Raw genomic sequence first — 21,321 nt, forward strand, 5'->3', positions numbered from 1 at the left:
GAAAGGGGGAGAGTGCTGACACAATGCAGGACTGTAGCCAATGCCATGAAACAATTTCTGTATAAATTTTTGAATGAGGAACTAATTTGCTTTGTAAACTTTCACCTAAATCACAATTTAAAAATAAATAAAATCATTTTGATGGGGAAAAAAAGCAGTGCTTCTCCTTGTGCCGGCATTCTAGTGGTAGGGATCCAGCAATAAACACACACGTGTGTGTATGTCTAGGAGTGAAAGTGATGCAAGAAAAGTAAAGCAAAGGCTAGCGAATGATGGTGGGGGTCTGTGCTATTTCAGGGTGATCAGGGAAGCCCCCTCTGGTGAGGTGACATTTGAGCCGAGACTTTAACTGAAGTGAGGGGGTGAGCCACTTGGGGGAAGAGCCCTGCAAACAGGGAGCAGCCAATGCAAAGGCCCTGAGGTGAGAGTGTGTTCAGCATGTTGGCATAGAGTGAGGGAGAGAAAGAGATGATGATGAGGCTGGAGTGATGGAGAGAGATGAGACCACATGCAGCCTCATAGAAGGAATTTACGTTTTATGCTGAGTGTGAATTGGAAGCCTGAAAAAATGCTAGAAGTCTCATTCTGGAAATTTATCCCAAAGAAATAACAATCCAAAAACATTATTTATAATGGCACTAAGATGGTAATAGCTGTTGTGCCTACTAGTAAAGGAAATAAGTTACACCATGTTTACACGTTGAAATATTATATAGCAGCCACTAAAAATGATAAACCTGAAGACATTGTAGAAACATGGAAAAAGACTAGATAGTATTGTATGATTATATCTGTACAGGTTATGTGTGCAGGCGAATGGACTGAAAGGGAACCTAGAAAAATGACCACCATTTTAGTTAGTTATCAAGTAGTTTGTGGGAGATGGCTTTTTCTTTTTAGAATCTCCTGTAGTAAAATTATTTGGGCAGTAAGGATATCTTAAGAAGTAGAATGAGTCTTTGGCTGTGATGAAGTGGTTATTCTATTCAGGTAGAATCTCAAACGGCAGGGGCTAAATGGTTTTTAAAGTGAGGCCCATCTATTCCCCAGGCAGTAATGTCAGCTCAGTTAGGGTCTGGGTCTACTGTGGGCAAAGACCTATCTCTGAAGAACATCTCACGCTTTCCCTCTTTCCTCTAGTGCCCTGGAAGCTCTGATCAACTTTGCCTACAACGGCCACCTTGCCATTGACCAGCAAAATGTCCAGTCATTGCTCATGGGGGCGAGCTTCCTGCAGCTGCAGAGCATCAAAGACGCCTGCTGCACATTCCTGCGAGAACGGTGAGGCGATGTGGGGGCCCTGGCCCATGGCAGGGAACGTGACCATTTCATTCCTGGAATCCCCTGCCAAAGTTTGCTAAGTCCTTGGGCATATAGATTTTATGAAAGGAGTGAACTGAGAAGGTTACTCTGCAGAGATGACATTTCTTAAAATCAGTATCAAACAGTGCCCACTTTTTGGCTTGAACCTCTGTAGAGTATGATTTACATATAGTCCTGTGTACTCTCTCCCTTGGCCCGACAATGTACGTCTTCTCTGGTCCTCTCTCTCCAGCCTCACCAGCCACTAATTTAGCTCACTGTTCTCACCAAACCAGTTTATTCAGTGCTCCCTAACTGTTCCACAGCTGTCTCCGTCTTTGTTTAGAACCTTCACCCTCATTGAAGTTCTTGACCTTCCTTTTTACCTCAGTTCTTTAAGAGCCAACTCAGATTTCACCTCCTAGAAATCTCTATTCCCCTCACTTCCCTGGGAGCAATCCTTGTACAGCTGGTAAGCTCTTTAAGGGTAGGAACCAAATAAAACCTGTTGCCATTGAGTCGATTACGACTCATAGCGGCCCTATAGGACAGAGTAGAACTGCCCCATAGGGTTTCCAAGGCTGTAATGTTTACAGAAGCATACTGCTACTTCTTTCTCCCATGGAGTGGCTGGTGGTTTACACCTTGTGCTTAGCAGCCAATTGTTTAACCACTGGGCCACCAGGGCTCCTTATAGGACCAAATACCCCCACGTATTTGGAGTGTGGTAAGTTCTTCTATGACCTTTTGGTGACTTGCGCAATTAAGAAGGCTATTCTTCCTCCTGAAGAGGCAGAGCCCTTAGTCATAAGGTAGAGGCCTTTTAACCACTAGAGTCTTGCAGGGGTGAAGGTTAGTGCTGGGTCAAACACAGGCAAAGAGGAACAAGAACAGCACCTCTACCTCCACAGCACGCTTCCAGGGCCAGCCTCCACCTGAGCCTACTCTGATCAACTGGTCCCTGACCTGACAACCAGCATTCCTCCCACCTCAGATCTGCCATCCTAAACCTCATCCCCTCTAGAGCTGACCCCCCCAACCCCAAACCCCGCCATTAGTCTCACTCCCCAAGCAGCGCTGTGAGCCCTGCCTGCTGTCCACACCTGCCCTCATGGTGCTCCTGTGCATTGCTGAGCACAGCCATGTGTGCAGCCAATCAAAATGACTAAGGTAATGATGGCTAGAATGCAGGGAACACTCGTCTGCTGGGTGCTAGCTGAGTTGTTTTTGGTGTGGTAGGTGGTATTATTCCCGGTTTTACAGATAGAGACTATATGGTGAGAGTAGGGCCGCAGAACTAAACTATGTTCCTGCCCCAGGATGCCTTTGGGGATGGGCTGAGGGATGCATGTGGGCATGTGTGTGAGCACACACTGCCTTTCCTACTCATTTGTGAGTGTCTGAAGGACCCAGACTGGACCCTGTTCTTGTCTGTGTCCCCACAGAGCCTAGAGAAGGGCCTTCTGATGAAGTAACTAAAACTAAACCAAACCAGTTGCCATTGAGTCCATTCTGACGACCCCATGTGTGTCAGAGTAGAACTGTGCCCAGCAGGGTTTTCAATGGCTGATTTTTTTGGAAGTAGGTCACCAGGCCTTTCTTCTGAGATTCCTCTGGGTGAACTCCACTGCAAACCTTTTGGTTAACAGCCAAGTACATTAACTTTTTGTGCCACCCCCCTTCTTGTGTGTCCTTGAAGATGAGCATGTGGACCCTTCAGTTTCAAGATTCGATAGCTAAAGGTTTGATTGTGGATGACTTGAGGAAAATCATTCTCAGGAACTAAAGCAGTGGTGGAAAAGACAGGGCATAACAGAGTACAGAGAAGCTGCAAAGGCATCAGCATTCTTAGAGCAGTTGTTTCTCAGGCCACTCTGCCCATTAGATCTTCAGCTTGCTGTTTTTTTTTCAACCTGAGGCTGGTGTTAATTTTTCCTCGTGGCCCTTTTCCCAGCGTTTGGCTATGTGGCCTCCTTGTTTTAGGTGGGCTCTGGTGCTGTGTATTTTCCAAAACTTTTCTGTCAGACCTAGGTTGGAACATCAAACAGGTCAATGAACCAAGCCAATAATTTATTTAATTCAAGTCACTGCTTCCTGCCTCTGATTAGTTAGATGAGCTTGGATAAAGCTTGTATCTTATGCAACCTACTTGCTTACAAAGCGTGTTGCACAATGCTTATGTTTTCTTGGCCTTTGGAAATTCATGTAGGTTTGCAAAATCATGAACAGAGCAAGTTTAGACTAGAGACTAGAATGAAACATCAGTTTTATAGAATTTAGACTAGTCATAAAGCCAGGCTCCTTAAATACTCTGCCCTTTCAGACCTTGACTGCTCTACTGCTTCTAAGTTTGCACCTTAAATCCTTTGGCGCTGGGGGACAATGGTGAATATTGCTTAGTAAGTATAAGTCTATGCCTATAACCTTAAATCAACATGGAGAAAAAAGAGAAAAAGCATTCTAATGAAGAAAAGTAAATGTGGGCAATTTCTAATCTGATAAATAGTATCTCCCGCCACAGGTTATCAGTCACAAAATCAAAATAAAAGGCTCATCCTGCCAGGGTCTGCTGTTGTCACCAAGATTTCAGAACCACACTGGGCTCATTTGGAATTTTCTCAGATGCAACAGGAGTGAGAAAAATAACAACAATAATGAAAATAAAAACAGCAGCTAGCATCATACTAGGCACCATGCTGAGTGCTTTCACCTGCTTTCTTACGTAATCGCGGCCCCCACCCTAGGAGGTGAGTTGTCGTCATCTTTTTATAGACGAGGAAACTGCTGACACTTGGGGAACCTAAGGAATCCACCCACCGTTGCCCAGTGAGTGGCAGGGCCGGGATTTGCCCCAGGTTTTCTTGGCCCCAGTGAATGTATGTCTGCATTGGTTCCATGGGAACATGTATAAAAGGCTTGGGTTCAATCTCAGCAGCATCACCTGCTTGTAGAGGGACTGTGAGGAAATGTTTTAGTTTCTCTGAGCCTGTTTTCCACCTATAAAATGACAACAATTACTACTTCGCAGGGTTGTTAAAATGACTTGGGAGAATGTACATAAAAGGCTAGCAAAGTACTTGACTCATTTATGACTCCAGTGCCTCCCTGGTAACCAGTGGTGGTGTAGTGTCTCAAACGCTCAGCCAAGCACTGGCTGAAGGAAAGCCAGCAGGTTCTCCAGCACGTGTTCTCCTGGTCTTCTCTCCTTACGATAGCCACTTCAGAGCATTTCCCAGAGAGCTTATTCCTCCCAGACTCATAGATAACTAGGCCCAAGAGGCAGGGACCTTTGAGGATAATCTGTTTTAGTTTTACACCTGTAGAAGTTGAGGCCCAGAATCGCACGCCTGATGTCACCCACGGAGTTTCTTACCAAGCTGAGGACAAACTCTGTTTTCATTCTGTGGCTCCACCCAGAACCAAGAGAATGAGCGAAGATAATATTTTTTTCTCCCTCTAAATGCTTTTCTTTTCATCTTATGCCAAAAGTCTCCACCCCAAGAACTGTCTGGGTGTGCGCCAGTTTGCCGAGACAATGATGTGCGCCGTGCTGTACGATGCAGCTAACAGCTTCATCCACCAGCACTTTGTGGAGGTGTCCGTGTCAGAAGAGTTCCTGGCCCTGCCCTTGGAGGATGTGCTTGAGCTGGTGTCTCGGGATGAGCTGAATGTCAAATCAGAGGAGCAGGTGTGTAGAGCACAGTCTTGGCTGGGATGTGACGAATGAAATGCTTCTCTTTTTCTAATCTGTTTTGTAATAATCCTTTTTGCAAAGATCATGATGTATATGCAGCTGTGTATCATGGAGTTTGTTTTGTTGTATCATACGCATTTTTTCATGAAAACGTTGTATAATTTTAGTATTTAAATAAGATTCCATTGATTTTTATCCACCCTAATTTCCTTATTCTTGGATGCTTGGGTTATTTCTAATACTACTATTAGAAATATTCTGCTGTGAACTGGAAATAGCAAGTAAAGATAACGTTTTGAAAGAGCCTTGTTTTAAAGAAGAGCAGAGCATGGGGCAGTTGCTTGAGGGGAAAGTGAAGTCAAGAGGGTTTTGTTTTTGTTTTTTTGTTTTTTTTTAAGGTGGGAGAAATTATAGTATATTTGACTGCTAATGGGAATTTTCCAGAAGAGAGGGAAGAATTGGTAATGCAGGAGAAAAGAGGGAGTAGTTGCTGGAATGATGTCCTGGAATGAGTGAGAAGAGGCAGGGTCTAGGGCCCAGGGGTGTGTGTCTTTGATAGGAACCCAGACTGTTCATCCACCACAGCACCAGGAGGGAGAGCCGAGTGCACACACCCAGGTGAGCAGGGAGTGGAGGGGTGCTGGTAGGTGCTTATGTAGGTGTTTACTCACGCTCTCTTCTGATTTGTTTCTGTTTTCTCAGCTGAAAGTGAGGATGAGGGAGAAGTGTTAGAAATTTGAGGAGAGATGAAAAGGTGTGAAGTCATCCTTTAGGAGAAAACCAAAGCAAAACCCGTTGCTGTTGAGCCGATTCCGATTCATAGCGACCCTATAGGACAGAGTAGAGGGGGAGAGTAAATAGACGATGCTAGGGACATAGAGGGGGCTTGATAGGAAGCAGAGCTTACCTGAGATGAGTAGTCACGAGTTTAAAGTAAACTGGTCAGCTCTGTTGTGTGTTCCTGTCAGCCATATTCAGCTCTACTGTTGCAGGTACAGAGTAGGGAGTGACTTGAATTTAAAGAGCTAAACTTCACCAGGGTAGAGATTTTTTTCCAGGGGTGTGTGATTGAGGGAAAGGGGAGCATTTTATTGAGATGCAGACAGGAATAAGAAACCACTGATGGGTTTTCATTAGGATGTGATCATGAAAACTAGAAAGCTGCTACAGCAACCTCAGCTCAATTTCAAGAGACTGGACCAAACAGAGTAGCTGGGGCAGCGGAGAGAAAGCAGTGGATTCAGGGATCAAGTAGGAGGAAAGATGGATGGGCCCAAGGGACTGCCTCAGTGTAGAAGTGGGGGTTTGAGATTAGGGAGTGCAGGGTGTGGCCTCTGGTTGGGAGGAGTTGCTACTGTCAGCCAGAGCTTCACCTCTGTCTTGGCAGGTCTTTGAAGCTGCACTGGCCTGGATCAGATATGACCGGGAGCAGAGGGGGGCCTGCCTGCCTGAGCTGCTGTCCAATATCCGCCTGCCTCTCTGCCGACCCCAGTTCCTGTCGGACCGAGTGCAGCAGGATGACCTGGTGCGTTGCTGCCACAAATGCAGGTGAGCAAGGGTGGACCTGCATAGTGCGCTGCCAAGAGCTGGGCAGAGAAGAGAACTTGGCAGTTCGGCCACTTCTGCTCCAGCTCAGCGGGGGAAGGACTTGGAGTAGTCAGTGTAATTCATGGCACAAGGACTGCCCTCTATCTAGAACATGGAAGAGGAAGTGTTCAGAGCCACATCTTGTACCTTAGGCAGAGAAGTGTGCCATATAGGAGCATCAAGGCAGAAGAGGATCCCCCCTCCCCAACCAAGTTTGAGGATTTTCTAGCATCTTCATCCATTGAGCTGTTTATGAAGCTCCAAGCCAATACATTCTGCTTGCCCGGACCCTGTCCACACCAGGAGCTGACTTGGTGGTACAAATATGACTTCCTGGGGCTTCTTCCCCTCCTCAGTAAATATTAGTAGCCTGGTCTCAGGTGGGTGCAGGGCTCTGCATCCACAGTGATGGGCAGGAGGGAAAACACGTTTACCAGCACGTTAGCCTTTAACCAGAGTAGATCAATGAGAACATGGCAGAGCAGACCTACCAAGACAGTTCAGAAGATGGTGGCTCTGTAGGAGAATTGTTAAATAAGTAGATCAGCAGAGAAAAATGTTCATCCTCCTTCACATTGCTTGTCATATTCACAGCAATGAAATATTTTTTTCTCCTTTGCTGGCACAATTTTACACATATTTGGATATCTTCTTCATTTTCCCAACTCTAGCAGTATTCAGATGGCACAGAACTGGGCAGTGTTCCGTTCTGTTGTACATGGGGTAGCTGTGAGTTGGAACTGACTCGCCAGCACCTATCAACAACAGCAACAAAGGAGTGCGAAGGTCTGTGTCAGGAAGGGGCAGTGGAGGTGTGACTGGAGGTGGCTGGGGCCCTGTGACGAGCAGTCTTGAGGGCACCGTAGAAGAGTTTGAACTTTATTCTGTAGCCAGTGGATTGCTATCAAAGGTTCTTCAGCAGGGTGCAACATGGTGCATATAGAAAGACAACTCGGATGGTGGCGTGGAGGGAGGTAGCTGGAGGCAGGGGACTCCATGAGGAACTGTTGACTGCTGCTGCCACTGTCCGGGGGTGAAATGGTTAATGGTAAGGTCACAAGGTATGAGCTATGGTGCAGTCATAGGGAGAAGGAAGGGCTGGATCTGAGTGGAGACAGGATGCAGGCTGCTTGACGAACTTCCCCGAAGCCAGCCATTTTAGCCACCACCCTTTTTTCTCATGTCTGGTATGTGCCTGTTCGAGGATAGTCGTTTTGATTCCACCAGCCAAGGTGGAATCTGCTTGTCTTGCCCTCCACTTTTGAGCATGCCTCAGCAGCCGTCTGTGGCTTCCCCAGAACTCACCTGAGTTCTTTGAAACCAAACCTTCCAGAAAGCTTCTCCTTCCAGGATTCCCCTGCAGTTGGGGAGTGGGGAGCCAGCCTTGGACAGTGCAAATGTGGGCCACATGGGAAGGATACTTGCCATCCTTGCATCTTGCACCTCATTCCAGGGACCTGGTAGATGAAGCAAAGGACTATCACCTCATGTCAGAGCGCCGGCCCCACCTGCCAGCTTTCAGAACTCGACCCCGCTGCTGTACGTCCATGGCTGGGCTTATCTACGCTGTGGGCGGCCTCAACTCAGCAGGTATCTTGCAGCTCCCCTTTGCAGAGCACTGGCTTGGACTTGGTGGATGAAGGGACACCAAACAACCTAGCCTAGCCCTTCTGGTTCCTCTCCTTGGTGTGTCATCACCCTTGCCCCTTTTGATTTTATGTAATTGTTCCTCAGTTACAGCGTATCAGGTATTAATACCATTGATTTAGAATATCAGTGCTAAAGGCTGTCGGCTTTTAGAGATCCCTTACTTTACAGATGGGGAGATTGAGGCCCAGAGAACTTTCCCCATGTTCACACAAATTGTTTTGGCAGAGTAAGGACTAGAACTTGGGTGTCGTGGTGCCTGAGCCAGCCCATTTTCCCTAACATCACACTAGCTCACAGCATTCACTCTGCTCTGGGTGGGACACAATTGGAAACCCAGTTCCCTTACCAGGCCAGACACAGTTGGTTATATGACTTTTGAGTTAGACTGTGAGAATGTCACCATTAGAAGAAAGATTCTCCAAATACACAGAACTTTCCACTGTCAACAGTACTTTTCACTCACCTCCTCTCCTGTGACACACAGATGCTTTACAATCCATGTGTAATTGGCAGCCCTTGTATCATACAGGCAGGTTTTCAGGAAAGCTCCCTGGGGTCCCCTCCCCTCCTCCCTGTCCCAGGGCAGTAGAGGCTTAGTAGAGAGGGCAATGTGAACATCTGAATCTTCAATTCATTGACATAAGGAGTTGCTATTTCTGATGTCCATCCAGTGTCCATCTAGGTTTGTATAGAGGTGAGGGAGCTGGTGAACAGTCCTGGGCAGTTTTGCTTTTAATTGAAGGTATGTAGGGAGGGTAATGTTGGGCAGTGGAATATTGGACCAGGAATAAAGCAAGGTGGGTTCTGATCTCTGCTACTTGTTAACCTTATGACCTGGAAAAGGTCAGTCCTCAACTAAAGTTGAGGCAGGTGCTGATACGTGTCCCAAAGCAGAATAAAACAAGGAGGCAGTTATCTCATTTGATCTTCACAAAAAAAAAAAAAAAAAATGATGAAAAAAGAAGGGCTGCAGTGATCATTTTTCCTTGCTGTGACAACTGCTATTTATTGAGCACTCAGTGTATTTCAGGCTCCTAGGTGGTGCAGATGGTTTGCGCTTACCTACTAACCTAAAGCCTGGTGGTTCAAACCCACCCCACCTGGCAATCTGCTTCCATAAAGATTACAGCCAGGAAAACCCTATGGAGCTCAGTTCTACGTTGTAACACGTGGGGTTGCCATGAGTCGGAATAGATTCAACTGCAACAGGTTTGGTTTAGTGTATTTCAGAACCATGCTAGATGCTTTATTTACGTCATTTAATCCTCAGAACAGCTCTGCAGTAGAGATTATCTCCATTTCACACTCGAGAACAGAGGATCGAGGACACCTGCTAGTAAATGAGAGTGGGCAGCGGCATCTGTGCCGTTCCCTCTGGGCATGCCTCCTGCATGGGGGGAAACAGTGTGTTGACTTGCATTCATCTTGGCTCAGAGATAGAGAACTTGAGTGTAACTGAGAACTGCCCTCTTTAGAAAGTACTATCTGCTGTCTGATTCTGATTTTCCATAAAGAATTGGGTTTAGGGTTATCATGACTAAAATTTCTTAATGGGTCCTTTTGTTTTGACTGATTCTGTGGGAAGAGCTGATAGAGTCAAGTCAAATGTTCCCAATAATCAGTGCCCAATAACTGCAATCCAAACATGTGGCCTCCTGGGTTTTAATTTGAGTAGCAAATTTTTATGCAGGTGATTCCCTGAATGTGGTGGAAGTGTTCGACCCCATCGCCAATCGCTGGGAGAAGTGCCATCCCATGACCACAGCCCGCAGCCGCGTGGGCGTGGCCGTGGTGAACGGGCTTCTCTACGCCATCGGGGGATACGACGGCCAGCTACGGCTGAGCACCGTGGAGGTCTACAACCCAGAGACGGACAGCTGGACCAGAGTGGGGAGCATGAACAGCAAGAGAAGGTATTCTGGAAGCCATTTGTGCAGCCCGGACATATACACTGAGCCTCTGGGGAGCACCGTGCTAGACGAGCAGGGCACATAATAAAGTAAAACCCAGGCTTTGGCCTGGGAATTTCCTGCAGCCAGGCCAGCCACTGCCGGCACCTCCTGGGAGCAAGCCCCCACCTGCCTAAAAGAAAAATACCTGCCTTGCCCTCTGAGGAACTTGGGGAGACGAGATGTGGAAGTTGTATTGTTACATAAGTGCCAGATAAGGACTGAAAATATGTGTTGTGGAAGATTTGAGGAGGAAAACAGGGCTAGAATGTCTGGAAGATTTCAGAGAAGAGGTGGGGTTCAAGTTGAAATGTGAAGAATAAGGAGGATTTAACTTTATTAGAGATGAAAGGAAATCCAAGATTTTTTTCTATATACTTCCCCCTGGGCCCCTGCCACATGTGTGCCTTCACTACCCGGGGATTATGTGAACCAAAGCAATGTTCTTTACTTCAGGGTCAGCACACATGCCCCCAGGCCTGGAGCACATAGGTATTTGCAGGGCAGACTAAGTTTATGCATCACTTAATACATGTCAGCTGCTTCTTTCCTCCACCACTTGCCCACTCCCATTTCCTGTATAAGAAGTGGGAGTAGAGGACATCCAAATAGTGCCTCCATTTAGCCTTCTGAGTGCTAAAGTGACAGGCAGCATCTTTCCTTATGTTATACGTGTGGTTGAATAATTACGTGCTTGGGCAGAGTGAGCTTTGGAGGACTCAAGGGTTTTAACTGACAAGTTCTGTGGTTCCTCTGCCCTCAGCAAGCCTGCGCCAGATCAGGGGTTTCAAGTGTCACTCTCTTCAGAGGACTGACATAGGAGCAAAGCAATCCAAGGCCCCCTGCCAATCTAACCAGAAGCTCTGCATTTAGCTCTTTTGCGTATTAAGTTTCCTTGACGTGTGCCCAACTTTAGAGGAAAAAAAGTTATGTGAATTTTAGAAAAGGAGGGAGGGTTTGAAAACCACCAGACCAGATGGTCTCTAAGGGCCTTTCTGCTTTGAATTCTGTGATCTCAGCACTCACCTCTTTGCCTGACCATGCTTCATGTCCTCTATTTGTAAGATCAAGTGACTGCTCATGATGGTGAGAAAAAGTTAGTGTGAAAGTCCTTTGCCACATACAAGTGTAATGACGATGACACACATTTTCCATACTCAGCAATGTTAGTATGTGGTCATGGGCGGGAAGAATCTGCTGTTGTACCAATAAGACCAGACTGACAAAGTGGGTTCTGTTCTGGAAGAAAAAAATTATGTATATATAGAACCTGCTTCTCCCATGTGCTAACACTCTTGTGGTTCTTTCCTCCCACCACCCCCACCTTGGTGCTTCCTCCTTCCTGTTCCTTGGATGCTTTGCAGCTTTCTGTGGTGGTAAATTTTGGTGGCATTGCTCCATATCCCCAACCCTGAATGGCTTTATTCCTTTGACTGCAATCAGTTGTCCTTCCCTGTGTGTCTGCTCTAGGCCACTTGCTCACCTTGATGTCCCTGGGTTTGGAGTGTTGTCTGGGAGGAGCGTCCTCTGGGTATTCCTTTCCCTCGCTGTGGTTAATGCTGTGTTATTAGTAGCGTGAGCCCTGCTCCATTTAACCCCCTGTAAATATAGGCTACCTTAGAATGTTCTTAGTCATTTCTCTCCTAACACCCCACATAGCTGTCCCTCCTGACAGTTGGTGACAAACTCCTTCCTGCTGTCTCTTTCCTTCCCCTCTCCTCCAGTCTCCCAGACCACTTCCAAGAAGCTCTCTCACACTGGACTCTTCCAGCCCACACTGATCACTGTCCCCTTATCTCTTCACACTTTTCTTTACCACTTACTTGACAGTTGGTGTCATACAGTTTTGTGGCACCTCTTAATTCTCTCTCATAATATTGTCAAACTCCTATATTATTCCTTAATTTTTATATGTTTGTCTTGTGTCTATGTCCAGAAGGATAGTGAATTCATGATTTTCCCACAGTCCTTGCCTAAGACAAGCCCCCCACCCCACCCCTTCAGGCTGGTTCAGGGTCCATTACCGTGTCTCTCAAAGGGACATTGTACATATCAGATGAGATCATGTGTGGACGCAGTTTGAAAACTGCACATTGACTTGAAAGGTAGCAGTTAGCCTGATAAATACATTTTTCTTCTGCTTGTTCCACACCCAGATTCATTTTTAATCTTCTCCAGCATCAAGTTTGGAAACAGTGAATCAGGCAGCTTGGGATTTGTTTTTAACTTCTCCTGAGGCACTGTGTAGAACAGAAGATTGCCTAGTCCCCCAGGGCCAGGCCCCTGGGTCTTTGATATCAGGAGAGCCCGGCATGGTGAACAGCAGGGGAGCCGGGCTCCTCTCTGAGCAGCCTGTCTGTACAGTGGTGATGATCGATCATACTTCCTTCTTACAGGGAGTGGTGCAGGTTGCAAATGGCACATGTGGAGCACCTGACGCATGTAGTAAATGCACAGTACGTAGGAGCTGTGGCATCACTTGCTAAGACAAATTAAGGGACCATGCAGGGCCATGTGTGTAATGAAAAGGCGTCTGTCAAACTTGATGGTGAATTGAATGGTTAAATCAGGAGGTAGTGCAACAAACATGTATGGAGGGCCTAAGCTGCACTAAGCGCCTCCAGGGTTCACAGATGAGGAGCCTTCCCTGCCTTCTAGGAGGCCTCCACCTGTTGAGAGGTGGCACACAGATTCTGAGACCCCGTGGTGCCAGAGTGTAAGCACCTTGTGGGCAGGGACATTGAATTGCTCACCACTCCAAACCTGTGCCTTCGACAGCGCACCTTGCAATTGCCTAATGAAAATTCGTAGTTGGCTGGATAAGCAACCATGATAAATGCTGGAATAAAGAAAGAAGCCTCTCTGGGGGTGTGGGGTCAGGAGAGAGTAATTCTTAGTGACAGATCAAGAACTGAGAGGAAGGGATGAAGGAAGGGAGCCCAGGATGGGGACTTGGGGGACCAGAAGAATCACAGGGAAGCTTCTGTCACCTCTGTTTTCCACCTTTACTTGGTCACATACCTGGGATTTAGATCTGTTCTAGAAAGAGGGAGTTGATGGATAGGTTTGTTTTTTGGTGAGCCAGGAAGTCTGAGGACCGTCTGGGGTGACAGCTCTGTCTCTTGCAGTGCCATGGGGACAGTCGTGCTGGACGGACAGATCTACGTCTGTGGGGGCTACGATGGCAACTCCTCCCTCAGCTCTGTGGAGAGCTACTCACCTGAGACAGACAAGTAAGGATCGTAGCTCCCCGGGGCACGTGGGACTTCTAAAACAGAGAGTATGGAACACTAGAACGGCATTTTTTATTTACACTTCTCAAGGGTAGAGAATGCCTTACCTTTTTAGCCCCTATAGTACCTTGCATGTAATAGGTATTTTAAAAACAAATAGACTACATAGATACTTGAAAACATTTATTTAATGGACTCTTAGCTAAATCAGCCCATTTTAATGTAAATACAGATGAGAGGGTCCGAGAAATAGATGAGCAGCATTTTCCATAGTGGAGTAGGATATGATTTGGGGGAGAAAAGTTAATATGGTCAAGTAAGCTTGGGAAATGAAGACTATACCACCAGAATTCTTGTTCTTCCCATCATACATGTTAACATTTTAAAGGCTCTGGAAAATTCTGCAGTAAAGAAACCTGTTTAATGTTTTATATAACCCGTAACCATTGCCATAGAGTCAGTTCCAGCTCATAGCGACCCTATAGGACAGAGTAGAACTGTCCCATAGGGTTTCCAAGGAGTGGCTGGTGGATTCGAACTGCCGACCATTTGGTTAGCAGCCAAGCTCTTAAGTACTGTGCCACCAGGGCTCCAATGCTTTATATAGTATCCATTATTATCTTGTAGAATTAGTATTTTGTGGAAAACACTGGTAAGATTAGCCCATTTTTCATTTCAGTACGTTAAATCTTCTGATACTATGTACTAAAATATAAGCAAATAAGTTGAATAGATTTATCAGCGTGCTTTTAAGCCAATACCATTCAATTCACTTAGCCAGCTCACTCTCGGGCAGTGAGCTGGGTGTCCGAGGTCCATACGTAGTGCCCAGTCTAGTAGGGTCACAGGTACATCATGATCATCTTACCCTGGAGACCTGTGTCCAGAGCTGCTGGGCTCAGAGTAGGGAGTACCTTCATCGTCCTTGAGGTTGGGCAGAGAGGCACGGTGGAAGGGCATCTTCTGAGGTAAGATCCATATGGATGTACTTTGGGAACCATGCATTGTAGGCAGGGAGATGGCAAGCAGAGCAGCTCAGAGATGAGAAAGTGCTCGGTGTGATGGAGGACAGCAGTCATCATCTAGTGGGCAGGAGCACAGGGCGTGGAAGGGATACAGGGCAGGCGTAGGTGGCATGTGTCCAGGATGAAGCTGGGCAGTAGATATGGGCCAGGTGGTAAAGAACCACATCGAGGAACTTGGGCTCTGCCTTCAGGTAAACATTGAGGAGCCCTGGGAGGGATGCAGTGCAGGACTGCATTTGAGAGTGATGCCTCTGGCTGTGCGGGGTCAGGGTGGGAATGGTACGAAAGCTAGACCATCTTTAAGGAAGCAGTTACAGCGGTCTGGGCAACAGACTAGAGCTAGGGCGGTGGCAGTGGAGATGGGAACAAGCGATGACTAGGAGTCAAGCCAGTTGGGACTTGGTGACCACAAGAATGTCGAGGCTATGGGAGAAGAAGCCAAAGAAAACACTGAGTTTTATTGTTACAGCAATGAGATAGCTGGTGGTCTGTTAACAAGGCCAGGGAGTGCAGGGAAAGAACAGATCTGTAGGAGCACGAGGTCTTGTTTGGGGTGTGCTGATTTTGAGTGCCCACGGCAGCGAGCCGAGAAGGTTGGCTGCGGACTCGAAGCTAGAGTGAGGGGCAGCGACCAGAGAGAGCAGTGAGCAGAGGTGGTGGGGGGGTGACAAGAGTGGAGGAGATTGTCCAGGGCACGAGGGAACACAACACAGTTCACCCAAACCCTGCTCTGCAGTCGTGGGAGGACAGGAACACCGGCTCTCATGCCTCCTCTCCTATTTTGGCTCTCTCCTGAAGGTGGACAGTGGTGACCCCGATGAGCTCAAATCGCAGTGCTGCTGGGGTTACGGTCTTTGAGGGCAGGATATATGTGTCGGGAGGCCACGACGGCTTGCAGATCTTCAACAGTGTGAGTCTGGGCTCCTCCTGGGCTCAGGGCACCTCCTCCTTCCATCTTAAGAGTTATTTTGAAAGAAAATTGTCTGAAAAAAAGTCAGCCTTGCCATTGCTGGACAGAGCGTCATCTAGTGAGGTTTCAGGTCATATACCGCATGCTCTGAAATTGTTAAGTTCTGGAGAAAGGGTGCCAGTGTACACAGTACCTAAAGGGAGGGGTAAAGCTTAGCCATGCCACCACCACTACCCTGTTCAGTGTCCATCGTGGGCTGATGAGACCTTGTGAAACCCCTGCCCAGAGTAATCTCAAACATGGAGCGTGAATTTGCAAATACCTATGTTCTGGATAATTTGCTTGAAATTGCATTTTTTCTCTAAAATGGCTCAACAGCCACTGAGTGGTGGTTCCGTCAAGTCAGCCAGTACTATGGTGGAAAGCCTCCTGGACAGATTTCAGGAGACCCGGCTCGTGCTGGCTGTGTCACTGCATGGCAGTGCATCCTTGGGCAAATCCTCTTTAGATGGAAACAGAAGGGGTCAGATTAGCAGCTCTCTCACCTGTCCCTGTAAGCCCCTGAACAGGTGTGCAGCTGGCAAAGCTCCTCATCCTAGGCCACCCATGGAGTCTGACACCATGTGGGCCATTGCGCCCTGCAAGGCCACCCCAAGCACTAAGCGTTGGCTCTGACTGTCCTGTCCCTGTGCCTCTCTCCCTGCTGTAGGTGGAGCACTACAACCACCACACGGCCACCTGGCACCCGGCAGCAGGCATGCTCAACAAGCGCTGCCGGCACGGCGCTGCCTCCCTGGGAAGCAAGATGTTCGTCTGCGGGGGCTACGACGGCTCTGGCTTCCTCAGCATCGCCGAGATGTACAGCTCGGTGGCAGACCAGTGGTGCCTGATAGTCCCCATGCACACACGTCGGAGTCGCGTCTCCCTTGTGGCCAGCTGCGGGCGCCTGTATGCTGTGGGGGGTTATGATGGACAGTCGAACCTCAGCTCGGTGGAGATGTATGACCCAGAGACAGACCGCTGGACATTTATGGCCCCCATGGCGTGTCATGAGGGAGGGGTTGGCGTGGGCTGCATCCCCCTCCTCACCATTTAAGGCAGACGGTAGGATGTGGAGGGGTAGGGATCTGATACAAACATAGGCGCTTCCTTCCAGGAGCAGTCCCTCTCAGGAGAGGCAGTGGACCAGAAGATGGGGTGAACTGAGAGCTTGCCAGAGGCACGGTTTTTCCAGGTGCTTACGCCCTCCCTCGCTGTGCTGCCCTTGTGACCTTCAGCCTAGGTCATAAAGATGCACAGCATGGGATGAAGCCCCTCCAGGGCCTGGCAGCTTGTGACACAGAGCTGCTCTGCTGGTCCACACCTACACAATCTCCGTGCAAGCCCAGCTCCCACCCGCCACAGCAGTGTGGGCCAGCCACTTACTGACCTTCCTCCTTGCCTGCTTGTTGGCTAGCCCTGTCGTGGCCGGTTTGCCATGGGATGACTGCAGTGGCCAACCCTGTTGGAAACAGTAGGGTGTGGCTGGGAGAGGAAGTCCACATGGTGACGCAGCCACTGCCGTGTGCTGGGTACACACCGCATACTCCTTCTGCTGTAGGGCATAAAGGGTTTGTCCTCACCCCGAGGTGAGCAGGAGAACAAAAGTTTCCCTGTGGCTAATTGTGGGATTTGAGGGAGGTTTTTTTTTTTTTTTCCCATCTTGTTCAGGAGAAACAGAAAAAGGAAAAAAAGATACTTGAAAGAAAAAGAAGGAAAATGAAACAGACACTTGAAAGAAACTGGAAAGAAAAATACTTTTTTTTAAGTGAACTTTTTTCCAGGAAGAAAAAAGTATCAAAGACACTAAAGGCAAATACATGTTTAAATGGAAAACTGCCAGATGTGAAAAGGGCAGCATCCACTCCCACCTTCGGATCCCAGGGTCCTGAGGCCTGACGCAGCACGTGGGGTTCCCTCTGAGCCTCAGTGTGTCTGGAATCAGTGCATTCTCGACTGGTCCTGTAGCAGGGTGCTCATGGGGTTTGTCTTCATACCCATTGTCAGAGGACTTTTTTAACCACAGATGCAGCCAGTCTGCTGAATTACTTCCGCTCTTCTTGGCGAGAGCTCCCAGCTCGGCGCTGGAGTTCCAGAGGCTGCCATGATTACCTCCCACTGCCACTGCAGCGCTCATTCCGATTCCCCACTTTCATTTCTCCCTTTTTTGACCAGCAGGAAACAGCAGGTCTGGCCAGATTCTTACTTTCCCATCAATTGTTCTTGCATCATTTTCCCCATTTTGATGCTTCTGGGGCACATTGACCACTTGTACCTCTAGAACCTAACCAGGGGCGTGCTCCTTCTACCAGCCACGAGCTGGCTTCGTCCAGTAACCTCGTCTGCCCTGCCAGTCCACTGCTCCTCCATCCACATGCCAATTCCAGGGGTCTGGCCTCCCTCCGGCCCCTGGCAGACCAACCAGCAAGGTGGACCTTTAGAGTCTTATCAAAGCTGGCTTTACAACATAAAGGACTGAAGGCCGAAAGAATCTCTTGCTGCTGCAAAGAACAGTGTTTTATATTTCTTCCTCTAACCTTAGCAGATGACATGTTGAAGGGACTCCATGCTCTTTGCTCCTGTTCCTCCTCCCTTGGTGGGACCTTGATGTAGCACAGTGGGGCCCCAACAAGAGGACAGTTTCCATTACAAGTGCATTGGGCACTGGGGCTGTCTTCAGCCCTCCAGCTTCTGTAATCGAGCCAGGACAAGCTGGAGAAAGACCATTGTAAAGTCTGTGGTGTACTTCGGGCCTTTTTCCTTCAATTGCTGCTGCCAAAATCTGGTTTTATAAAATTTTCCCAGCAGAGACTAAAGGAGGAAATGATTCCTTTAACCCAAGGATGGGTTTTAGGTTCCCCACTCTACGTCTGGTTGGCCTCCACTCCTCTGCTGGGGTGGCCCGGAAGCCTGTTCAGAAAGACACTCTCCGGATCCTGGGGAGGCACTCGTGCCCCAGGTCCTTCAGGTTTCCCAGTGTGTGCAATCGCCATGCATTCAAAGGAAAGGACGTTTGTTGACTGAAACTTAGGAGCTGGACCTCTGCTACAAGCACTTGAAAATGATATTTTTTATTTTAAAAGACTCAACAATCTGATATAGTCTAACCTGGGCTCAGGTGGAGCTCTGGCATTTCTCACTGTCTCCTCCAGCCGTCCTACACACGTGTTTCCCTTGTGCTGGATTTGCCTACAGAGGTAGACTCGGCTCTGTGCTTCCTGTTAGAGAGGAGTGTATTAGTGTTCGTCTTATCATAAGCTCCTTCCTTTTGTGAATTTGAAGCAGCACTGACAAGCCTCAATTGCAGAGGTGTTAAGAATCAATCAGTGGGCTACTGAGTGGACCTCACTAGGTCCTTTTGATGCCTGCCCCAAATTTTGCAATTGGGGATAGATCGATCATGTTCCCAGGGGCTGGAGCTCTATTCTTGGAGTAGTCTTCCTGAGGCCGCTCCCACCCTCCCACCTCCTAGTGTAGGAGTTACACTGCTGTACCTGAGGTCAGGGTTTCCAAGTAGATCAAGCCTCCGGGCTCCGAGCACAAATGAGCAAACATTTCTCTTATTGATTCCTCAGTCTAATGGTGAATGACTCTTTGCTAATGGCTGGTCTGGCTCTTTGGTGTTGAAACCTTTCTAGTAACATCATTTAAAGAAGAGGCATCACCCTAGGATGTTGTAAAAAGAGGAGGACAGACATTGCGCTCAGCAGGCCCTAGGGTCTAGCCCAGCTCTGAGCAGAGGACTGATGTCCACTGTACTTGGGCATTTCCCCTTCTTGGATGACGCATGGAGCCTTCTGGGTTTTGCCTAAGATCAAATCCAGGATGGTTGCTGAAGACCAGCTTTATGACTTGACCACAGAGGTGTGACTAGGTAGGAAATCTGTCTTCCTCCCCAATTTATTGTTTCCCAGAAAAATCTTATCTCCTTTATTTATAAAATGCATGTCTTTTGTGTTAAGAAACCAAAGAGAAATAAAGAGAACACTCCTAATATCTTCTTGCCCTTCCTTGATTTTAATTTTATTGTGATAAAATATAAACTACAAAACATTTGCCATTTTGACCTTTTTATGTGTACAATTCAGTAACATTAATTATGTTCACCATGATATGCAACATCACCACTGTGTTTCCAGATTTTTTCATCACCCTTAACAGAAACTCAGTACCGTGTAAGCAATAACTCCTCCTTTTCCTTTCCCACCTGCCCCTGGTAACCCTAATAAACTTTGATCTCTGTGTATTTGCCTCTTCTTGATATTTCATGTAAGTTGGATCATACAATATTTTTCCTTTTGTGTCTGACTTATTTCACTTACTATAATGTTTCCAAGGCTCATCCGTATCGTGGCATGTATCAGGACTTCATTTCTCTTTATGACTGAATAATATTTCATTGTATGTGTATTACCACATTTTGTTTATCCAGTTATCTCTTGATGGACACTTGGGTTATGTCCACACATTTTTAAATTTATTTTTCTAAATATTAGAAGTAAACCAGGTCCCTAGATAATGCAAATGGTTTGTGCTCAGCTGCTACCCTAAAGGTTGGCAGTTCAAACCCACCCAGTGATACTGCAGAAGAAAAGTCCTGACGATCTGGTTCCATTAAGATTACAACCAAGAAAACCCTATGGACTGAATAAGTAAAGCATTACTCAAGAAAAAGAGCAAAGCGGGAGGCCTCACACTACCTGATTTTAGAACCTATTATACTGCCACAGTGGTCAAAACAACCTGGTACTGGTACAACAGCAGATACATAGACCAATGGAACAGAATTGAGAATCCAGACATAAATTCATCCACCTATGAGCAGCTGATAGTTGACAAAGGCCCAACGTCCATTAATTGGGGAAAAGACAGTCTCTTTAACAAATGGAGCTGTCATAACTTGATATCCATCTGTAAAAAACGGAAATAAGACCATACCTCACGGAGTTCCGGCAAAATGGCGCTCTAGGCAAAAGCACCACCCCGTCCCTCCACAGCAAAGATCCGAAAAACTAAGCCAAACAGAATACAACAATCCTGAAACCTTAAAACATCAAATGAAGAGATAAAGAACTCAGCCAAGCACCAAATGGAGTGAGAAAACTGACAGAGAACAGAGAGCGAGGAGAGATTCATGCAGAGGTCCCCTACCAGCTAATGCAGCTCGGATCCGCCATCTTGGACTTCTATCGGAGACCAGCAAATGGGGTACGAGAGAGCAGCCTCACGGAGCGTCCAGTGGGAGACAAAACAACTGGTAATTTGCGACATATGCTTTCCCACCCCCCACCCCTCTTCACCCCGACTCAGCCGCCTCTGCTTCCCGCAGCCTCAATCTCTTGACCGGGAAACACCAGCTGCTTGGATTCCACACACCCGAACGGGCGGCTCTCTGAGTGCCATTTGTTGGCTGCTGCTGTTGCTTTTTTCTGCTTCTTTTGATTTCTTCCTTGCCTCTCGCCACCTCCCCCTCCTTTCGCTCGAGTACCTTGTTCCATGCACCATCTTTGCTTCTTCCTGAGGGGCTGCAGAGCGCCGGTAATTTGTGATATACGTTTTCCCACTCTCTACCCTTCTCCACCCACACTCGGCCCCGTCTGCTTCCCGCGGACACAGTCTCTTGTCCAGAAACACCAGCCTGCACTAGCTGGCTCTATGAGTGCCATTTGTTGGTTGCTAGTGTTGCTTTTTTTTTTTTCTGCTTCTTTCGATTTCTTACTTGCCTCTCGCCACCTCCCCCTCCTTTCGCTCGAGTACCTGGCTCTGTGTGCCATCTTTGCTTCTTCCTGACGGGCTGCGGAGCTCCATTCGAGTGTGGAGCTGCTTCCCGGTTTGGGCTACCGCGCTGGTAGGATCCCGGGGCTTTTGTGCGTTTGTTTCTTTTGAATTGTTTGTTTTCTTTTCCTTTTCTTGAGTTGGGAGCCCTTTCTGG

At 47.6% G+C, this 21,321-nt stretch overlaps 1 protein-coding gene across 2 annotated transcripts in view; it reads left to right on the plus strand.

Annotated features, from left to right (window-relative positions):
* Positions 1-19,354, plus strand: part of KLHL18 (kelch like family member 18) — a 70,947-nt gene extending 51,593 nt beyond the window's left edge. Inside the window, exons 3-10 of one of the 2 annotated variants that reach the window (XM_004368470.2) lie at positions 1,141-1,281; positions 4,792-4,990; positions 6,384-6,544; positions 8,037-8,173; positions 9,924-10,146; positions 13,311-13,415; positions 15,239-15,350; positions 16,060-16,446. In XM_004368470.2, coding sequence (XP_004368527.1) covers positions 1,141-1,281; positions 4,792-4,990; positions 6,384-6,544; positions 8,037-8,173; positions 9,924-10,146; positions 13,311-13,415; positions 15,239-15,350; positions 16,060-16,446 — 1,465 coding nt within the window. Of the gene's footprint in view, positions 1-1,140; positions 1,282-4,791; positions 4,991-6,383; positions 6,545-8,036; positions 8,174-9,908; positions 10,147-13,310; positions 13,416-15,238; positions 15,351-16,059 lie in introns of both variants that reach the window. The other variant, XM_004368472.2, reaches the window with a different exon arrangement.
* Positions 19,355-21,321: the final 1,967 nt, after the last annotated feature.

The sequence above is a fragment of the Trichechus manatus genome, unplaced genomic scaffold, assembly GCF_000243295.1.
Source record: "Trichechus manatus latirostris isolate Lorelei unplaced genomic scaffold, TriManLat1.0 scaffold00001, whole genome shotgun sequence".
Lineage (NCBI taxonomy): Eukaryota > Metazoa > Chordata > Mammalia > Sirenia > Trichechidae > Trichechus > Trichechus manatus.